The sequence below is a fragment of the Lotus japonicus genome, chromosome 4 (genome assembly GCF_012489685.1).
Source record: "Lotus japonicus ecotype B-129 chromosome 4, LjGifu_v1.2".
NCBI lineage: Eukaryota > Viridiplantae > Streptophyta > Magnoliopsida > Fabales > Fabaceae > Lotus > Lotus japonicus.
In genome coordinates, this window is record NC_080044.1 from 61,414,802 (window position 1) to 61,423,613 (window position 8,812).

At 36.8% G+C, this 8,812-nt stretch overlaps 1 protein-coding gene across 1 annotated transcript; it reads right to left on the reverse strand.

Moving 5' to 3' along the window:
• Positions 1-1,074: 1,074 nt before the first annotated feature.
• On the reverse strand, positions 1,075-5,803 carry LOC130715306 (agmatine deiminase). Its single transcript, XM_057565386.1, has 11 exons — positions 5,682-5,803; positions 5,424-5,559; positions 5,151-5,264; positions 4,963-5,052; positions 4,797-4,881; positions 4,625-4,680; positions 4,459-4,537; positions 3,984-4,118; positions 2,844-3,076; positions 1,564-1,722; positions 1,075-1,337 (listed from the first exon to the last, which is right to left on the reverse strand). Exons 2-11 carry the CDS (start codon positions 5,511-5,513, stop codon positions 1,254-1,256), a joined length of 1,125 nt encoding a protein of 374 aa, XP_057421369.1. The 5' UTR covers positions 5,514-5,559; positions 5,682-5,803; the 3' UTR covers positions 1,075-1,253.
• Between the last annotated feature and the right edge of the window lie 3,009 nt (positions 5,804-8,812).

Below are 8,812 nucleotides of genomic sequence, written 5' to 3' on the forward strand. Positions count from 1 at the left end.
CCTTTATATTATTGAAATATATGGTCTATTTACTCTTTTATTTTTTGGGTTGTCTAACCGTCAAGGTGCGCGTGTGTGTGAGAGACAGAACGAGAGGAGTAAGTGAGTGTGAATCTTTGATGCAAATAGGTGCAAAACTTAGTCTAATAGTATAATTTAAAATTTTCAGAGGGCTTCAAAAAATATTATAGGGGGTAAGTGCAATTTTTTTTGTTAGGATGAACCCCCTCAATAAGGGCTAGGTCCGCCCCTTACCACCACCTCCACTGCCCCTACCACCCTCCCACCCCACCACAATCGCCACCACCATGTCGCTTCCACCACCATCATCATCATGAGTCATGACCACCAGCTAACATCCCCATCCACCACCACACCTCCACTGCCACCACAACCACCTCCCTCGTCACCACCGTTGCCACCACCACCCGCACTAACACCTCCATTGGCATCACCACCCCCACCACTGTCACTACCGCCACCACTGCCATACTCCACCACCACAACCGCCATAGTCACTGTCACCAGCTAACATCGGAACTCTACTACCACCACTACTTGCCTACTCCATTATAATTTTGCCGCATCATTGTTCTGAATTTACAAAGTTGATAATTATTGTGATTATTACAGATTTACAAAGTTGACAACTTTTTTAAAACTGAAAACTTCAAACAACAAAAAAACTGAATTTATAAAATTGAAAATTAATTTTAGTTTTTAAAATTTTCAAAATATAAAACCAAAAACCACCCCACCCCGTACGGGGCCTTACTGCATCTAAGTTTTTCCAAAAAAAAAAATTAGGAATTCCCTCTCAACTTTTCAGCTACTTCTTAGCTCTGATATCATGCCTATTTAACCGTTTGGATTTGATTAATTTTTTGAGTTTTAGTTTTAAATTTAGAGTTTAAAAATATTTACTTTCTCCCTTGTTTTCAAATAAAACATTTACTTTTTATTTTCATTTTGACAAAATGGACACCGGCATCATTGCAGCTGAGCTTACTTTAATGCCAATGCTAGACTTGGCCGGACAACTACTCCCTCTCCTAGTTATGAGCGAAAATCAAATTTGTTCGACTTCAAAATTTTCTATTGAATCATTTATGAAAAAAAAAACTATGATTTCACAAAATTCATGTTTAAACATGTTTCTTGTTTTATTTTCACAATTTAGCATCCTTGCTCAGTAGGAATGATACAATCCAAGAAAATAGCAGAATACCAATCAATGAATGTTAAGAGTATCCCTAAATGGCTGGTTGCTGCTGAGTAATGCAGTGAATATTTCCACCCGCCAAAACAATCTCCCTGGCACCTTCAATTCCCACAACCTAAAAACCAGCGAACATTTTAAGATGTCATTCAGTAACCAAAATGAGAACCAAATTTCACAGCTCATAAACCATTTGTGAAATACTAGATCACTACTAGAAAATAATCCTAAGTTCACATAACGCATTCAGAAATATTCCTTGATCTACACAATCATAATGCAAACCATACATGTCTTTGAAAGATTACAATATTGCTGAAAGAGTATATATCAGTTTTACTTACTTCATGACTAGGGAAGGTCTTAGATAGGACTTGGACAGCTTCATCATCCCACTTTTTATCTCCAAATTGTGGTACAATGATAGCTCCATTTGCAATGTAAAAGTTTACATAGGATGCAGCTAGCCTAGTACCTGGAAGTCTTGCCTTGGCCTCGTCAACCTGACACACAGAATTACACCAGAACAAGCCTTCAATGTAGGTTGAGTTTGTATACTTGCATGGATAATTTACCACTCTAGAAGTGTGATAATAGTAATAACCATATCAAGTATCAATATTGCTTCAAGCTCAGTATATCGGTTATGATAATAAGCTGTAGCATAGCCATTTTTTGAATATCACAATCTCAAGTCTACAACCAATCACAAACTACTTGACTTAAAATGGTTGGCAATACTTGTACTGTTTACAGACCAATTTGCTTTTCAAAAGCACAAATTAGTACTTAACATCTTCAACCAAACGTATGCCTTGGTTAGCTGACTGGACTGCATTCCAATTTTCCAAAGATTGTGGCAACCAACATTCTAAATTACCCAAAGTCCACATAGGTTCAAGACCCAAAAACAATGAGAGGAAGCATTGTTTTGAGTATTACATGCAGTAGACCACTTTCAAGTAATTTTCTAATCCTGATATTACACGATGCATCCTATTGAAAACAAAACTGGCTCATTCATTGCTTGGCTGAAAATGAAATTCCTGTTGACCTACAATTGAAAAAGAATTATCGCAAAGAGGTGATCATAGATTTGCCACTGGGACTCTGAACTTTCAACATACGTATAGACAAATCCCCCTAAAGACATGTAGTACAGCCGATCGATAATTGAAAGTTGAGAGATACAAGCCAACCAATACAGATTTTCATTGACTCTTCCTATGAATCTTTCCAAGTGGACTCCAACTTTTTTTTCGTTCTACCTATGTAGTTTTATCCAATGAAAAATGTTTCACAGCATTTTTGCAACTAGCGTTTAAACTTGGAGTTAAGCAAAATAACGCTAGATATTTGAAAAATACAAAATCATATTGCCACGAAGAAAAGAATGACATCAAATATGACATCTTACACTTATATAGCCGATGACAATAGAGCAGCACAGATACACTCCAATGATAATAGGGTCCAAATTTTGAAAATTATTTCTACAAATTTAAATTAAATTAGATGCTAATGGTAATGAAATGATAGCATGGTCTTTATTTTTATTATATTTTCAATACAGAAAAAATAAATTTAAATGGTAAAGGAAAGAAACAAAAATTTGGATATTTACCTGCAAAACTCCAGCAGACTCTTTCTCTGTCATGTAGAGTGGATCAGGAACATGTAGTTTAATGATTTCAAATTTTCTACCATTGGCATCAGTTACACTTGAAAGCAAAGAATATGCTTCTGTACATCTTTCATACTGAGGATCAATTTCATCATCAGTCCAAGACAGCAGAACCACACCAGGCCTCACAAAACAGCACATGTTATCAATATGACCATTTGTATCATCATCTCCTGTACAAAAGCAGCATATTTCTTAATTAGAATTTAGGAAATGCAGAAAAAATTGAAACCCAACTTTGAACAAAAACATGCATTGCAATTGTTCCAGAACATCTCCACAGAAGTGTCTAATTTCCTAGCATGGAAAATTCGTTAAATGTAGGATTAGCACCGTCTTTTTCAACAATCCAGACAGGTCTGTGCTCTTAAAATCTGCAACTTCAGATGGGGATCATGTGTGAAAATAGTACTCTTGTAATGAAGTTATTAAAATTTGCATAACTATCCTCAAAGACGAAGCTGTAAGATTGTCCTAACAAAATAGAACCACTAACAGATTCTTGTTTCTTCGTGTAGAAAATCAGTTCAAAAGATTAGGAAAAATTCCTTGTTATTGGCACATCGTTGAGACCTCCCAATTTTTTAATTAACTTTCATCAACAAAAGATTGAAAGAAATGAAGAAAAATAGTAGGTGATAATCAATGTGCGCTAACTCAGTAATTCTTTAGATCTGAAGCCTTTTATGTACATCAGTACATGGTGAAAGCACAGTCAAATGTATAGAAGTTAATTTCGTGACAGAAAGAGCATTTAGCGCAAGAAAAATAGCCAAATTTCACTTATCACACTTGATAATTATAATGAAGTGGTTGTGCAACTTGTAAGTTAGATATCTAGAGCTGTAAGCTGCATCTTGCATTGCTCCATTGCTTTTATACTGAATTAAGGCCCTTTCTCATATATAGAATTATTCTTAACTTACGAAAAAAAAAAAGAATTATTCTTATACAAAAGCAATATGGAACCTTGCACTACAACTCATGATAAACGGTCCACATAAGTGCCCCGAATTGAATATCTCGAGCAAAATACTACCAATTGATTGGAAGATTCTAAGTTGAATCAAGTTTACGTACCATATAATCCTCGAGGTAACCATATAACCTTCCTGACTCCAAGGTATGCCTTAAGTTCATCCTCTATTTGATTCTTACTCAAGTGAGGGTTCCTGTTCTTGTTCAGGAGACATTCTTCAGTGGTAAGACATGTTCCTGAAGGAAGAAAAAATTGCTTTAGGTAAACAGCAAAAGTAATTAATTAAGCAAATCAGTCATGAGAACCAAGTTTAGAGCTGCAAATCTGAGCAAATTGAAATAAAGGCAATGAAGTACACAAAATCACATTCATGAATATAACTAGAAATTCAAAACTATCCTGCCTACCTACAACTCCTCCTTGTTTAAATGGAGAAGTTCAAGTGCCAGATAACAGGGTGTGGTATATGATGCACGATGCCATATTCTATTTTATATTAAAAGCTGGTATGAAAATTTCCCTGAAATAGAGAGAAAAGCTGCTACAACATATCAAAAATCACTGCATAACTCTTACCTTCTCCATCAACATGAATGCTTCCACCTTCAAGCACCATTGAATGTGAAAATCTAGGAATCCCCTCAATTTCCAAAACCTAGCAAACACAATGTGACAGCAAAATCAGGCAAGCAGTCCACACAGCAAGAAAAATAAACTACATAATCACCCTAACAGCCTTAACCTTCTTAGCGACAAGATTGTCGAGACTCCAGTCAGTGTAACATCCCTCTTCTAAACCTGAATTTTTTTACAAAATGCAATTAGTTGAAGAAGCACCAATAACAAAGACAACCACACTGCAATTAACTAATCACATTAGTTTCCTCAAATTACATACACATCCTAACAATTACCTCCCCAACTATTAAAACTCCAGTCAATTCCTGCAATCCTGTGATCAGAACCACCAGAGTTTGATGTGTTCCTCATGACAACAAACTATTGCAAAAAAATGAACAATAAGAACCACAATCTGCTGCATGTTAAAAATGTGATCCATGAAAAAGAGGAGAATCTCACAGTAGGTCCGGTGTCGCGAAACCAAGAATCATTGCAGCTGATCTCAATGACCCTGATATGATCAGGTAGCTGACTCCTTGCATTCTCCCACTACCACAGTGAGACAATTCAAGTTCAGAAACAAAGCAACAGAGCATGAACAGTTGAACACCATTGATACCTAACCTAACAGCTTTGATTTGACCTACCTGCGCGGAACTAGCACAAACGGTTACTCTCTCGAATCTCGAGATGGCGGAGGCGACCCTAGCAAACACGCTTTGAGCGTGAACCGCGGCGTCACGCCAATTATCCCCGCGTTCCTGTCACGCAACATCAAGTCATAACGAATCCAAAGCCTCAAAAAAATAAAAATGAAAATGAAAATATAATAATAATAATAATAATAATAATAACAAATGAGAATGACGATGATGAGAAGAACAGTGTGTGCATGTAATCTGTATTACTCAGTTACTCACAGGCCAACCCATCCAACACTGTGTGTGAGGTTCCCACTCTGCAGGCATGTGAAATCCGAAAGAAGCCGGTGTGGTTTGCAGATTCGTCATCACCGTATTCACGCTTCACTTTCTGTGATTTGCTCTGTTCTTCAATCTTCACAATCAGAACAGCAAAAACTCAGAGATACTAGTGTAACAGCACAATCAGGTCGCTTTAACAAACAAGATAAATTTTAGGGATGAATATAAAGTGCGTGACAATTCAGTTTTCAATACCGTTTCGTGTAATTCACTGCCTCCTGAGTACTGTGATAAACCTACAGAACAGAGCAAGTTAGGTAGTTGCCTTGGCCCTGGACTTTGGAGAAAGAGTGATGATGCAAATGGTACAGGTGAACAGTATGTTTTTTATGTTGTTTATTAAAATTAAAATTTTATGGTTTTTTATAAAACGAATATAAAAATTTAATGAAATTCATATTTTTTTTCCTCAAAAACTAATGTATAGGAAATAATTAATTAATATTTTTTACGGTAAATTAATCTTTTCTATTCTTATCATTATTTCTAATACATTTTACAGATAGAATAATACTTTACTTTTATAATTATACTAAAGAAAAATGAAATAATATATTCGACCCATAAAGGAATCTTTTAAAAAATTTCACTGTCAATGTCATGGTCCTGACTCCTGATTTCAAAAAAAAGAAAGAATAAAAGTCATGGCAAAGACTATTTGAACCATCCTTTTAAGTGCAAAAATACATTTATACCCCCAAATATTTGGGTTCATTTACTGTACACAAAGATTTTCTTGTGTAAGGTTGCACAAGTCCTATTTTTACTTGCTATTGTAAGTTTTCAAATCACCTATATTTTTAATTTTTAATTTTTAATTTTGACTTCCTCCTCCTCTCCACCACCCTTCCTCCCCTCAACCTCCACACCAGCCTTTCCCTTCCTCCACCACCGAGTCCACCCCGTTCATTCTCTTCCCATTCCACTTTCTTCCTCCAAAACCCAGCAACAACAAGGAATGTATCATCATCCCCACAAAGAATACCCAGAAACATCATCACTAGCCCAAAAAATTTCAAGTAACAAATATCATTTCTCTTCATTAATTTAACTTTGAATCTGTACCTATAGAAAAAAAATTCATTTTCTCCTGCTTCTGTGATAAACAACAAATTACATTTACATACATTCATGTCTCTCTCCTTCTGTTTGCCGGTGTTCTGCAAAATCACCATTCGGTATTCGATTTCTGTGCCTGAAAATGCTTCTACTTCTCCCAATCCTCACCATTCTCACTTATTCGGTACTCTTTTTCCCATCGATTCTCCTTTGGTTATCAAACAAAGTTGCAATTTTTACCATTATTCACAAGCACAATCTGCTATTTTTCTCGTCCCAGTTCAATGAATGCATATGTGATTCTAGTTTATGCTGGGTGGTTGTTTTTTGTGATTCTTTACTCAAATTTTGTTCTTTAATCAGAGAAAGGCAATGACTTTAGTGAGAGAGAAAGAGAGGAAATCAATGTTGGAGAAGAACCCAGATGAGGGCTTAAGAACCCAGATCTGAAAGAAGAAAGTTGGTGGCTTTTGTGACTTCGAATCTGCCTCCTTCACACCGCACCAACGCAGCCTCCTGTGTCAGATTGGTTGTTCTTCTACCTCTTCTTGGTGCGACGAAAGGTGGAGCTTCGATGATGACAGTGAAGGAGGTGGAAGGGAGAAGTGGAGGAAGGACTTGTGTAAGGTGGAGCCTCACTCTAACTGCCACCGTAGCCTCTCCTCCCACCGCCAGCGCCGCCACTTTCTTCTCCTCCTCTCCTCTCTCTTCAGCCAGAATCGTAACAAGGTGGTGGTGAGTTAAACCAGGGTTAATTAAATAGTAATTAGTTAACAACAAAAAATTCAAAAATATATTACCTGCAAAGTAACCTACTGTCACAGGTAAATCTAGGTTGGTGCAACCTTACACAAGGATTTTCTTGTGTACACTAAATGAACCCCAAATATTTTAAAATATAACTGCTCCAATTTAAAAAAAAAAACCCTAATCCCACAATCTCCCTCTCTCATTCTCGGCCCTCATCTCCTTCTCTCATTCTCACGGTTTCCCCACCAAAACCGTAGCCTCCATCACGGTTTCACCTTTCCCCACCAAAACCCTAGCCTCCATCACAGTTTCTCTCGTGTCTATCACCATCACGGTTTTAGAACGAGAAGAAAGAAAGAGGAAGAAGGAAAACCACAATCCCAACTTTGAAGGAGCAAAGCAACAAGAGGAGGAACCTTGACTCCGGTAAGTGCCCCCTTTTCATACCAATTTCTTGCCTCTGTTGTTGTCTCTGAGTTATTTAAAAACCCACAATTTCTTGCCTTTGTTATCGTCCTTGTTGTTGTTTTCACCACCTTTCCGCAATCAAAGTTGCAGTTGGCTTATCAATTCCGCAATCATAGTTGCGGACGTGTTGGTTGTACTTGTTATGCTTCTCGCAACCAAAGTTGCGGACGTTACCGCTAACTTAGTTGCGGACGTTACCGCAACCAAAGTTGCGGACTTAGATTGCGGAAGTTACCGCAACAAAGATAGCGGACGTTACCGTCATTTAAGTTGCGGTAGCAATAAAACGTCTGTAGTTTAAATTGCGGATCGAACTAGAACTCATATATTCTATCCCAGATTTACGCGAAAAACAGTATAAATTCTAAAATTACACCTATTTTGAGCTACTATTCTTCTCTTGATCTCACCCACTTATCTTCTACACTGATTTGGAGCTTCAAATACCTCTAAGGTGTGTGATGTGTTGATTTAGAAGATGAAATGGGGATGGGGAAGGTGAGAGTGGAAGAGGAAGAAGGAAGAAGAAGGTGAGGTTGGGAGAGTTTTTTTTACTACTTTGTATGTTTTCTATGTTGGGGGTATTTTTGGGATTAAAAAATAAGGAGATGGTGTGGATAGTAAATAAGGAGGGTACAAATAGTCTTGGCCAAAAGTCATGGTCATGGGTCCTGTATTCTCTTAACAAATTCCGTCTCAGAGTAGTTGGCTGTTGTTATAGAAAGAATCTTTCTTCTTCTTCTTTTTTCATCGGAAGACGTAGAAAGAATCCTTATTTTTTTAATATCGGAAAGATTATTGCACCTTCCTGACATTTAACCGTAGACTTCCTCATCAAATTCATATGTTCCCTAGCTTTTCATTATAAAAGTACAAATAAAATTTTTAAACTTTTCATATAAAACGAAGATTCTTTACCAAACTAATGCAAAAAAAATTAAGATTCTATACATTATAAAAGGGTTAAATATGTTTGAACTCCTATGTTGAGAGTTCAATTCAAAGGAACTACACTCTTAGGAAGATATTTTACATTCATCACACTCAAG

Coding starts and splice junctions, on each gene's coding strand:
- LOC130715306 (XM_057565386.1), bottom strand. CDS start 5,513: ATGACGAATCTGCAAACCACACCGGCTTCTTTCGGATTTCACATGCCT. Junction 4,882..4,962: donor TTCGCGACACCGGACCTACT/GTGAGATTCTCC, acceptor TTTTTGCAATAG/TTTGTTGTCATGAGGAACAC. Junction 1,723..2,843: donor AGTCTGCTGGAGTTTTGCAG/GTAAATATCCAA, acceptor TCTGTGTGTCAG/GTTGACGAGGCCAAGGCAAG.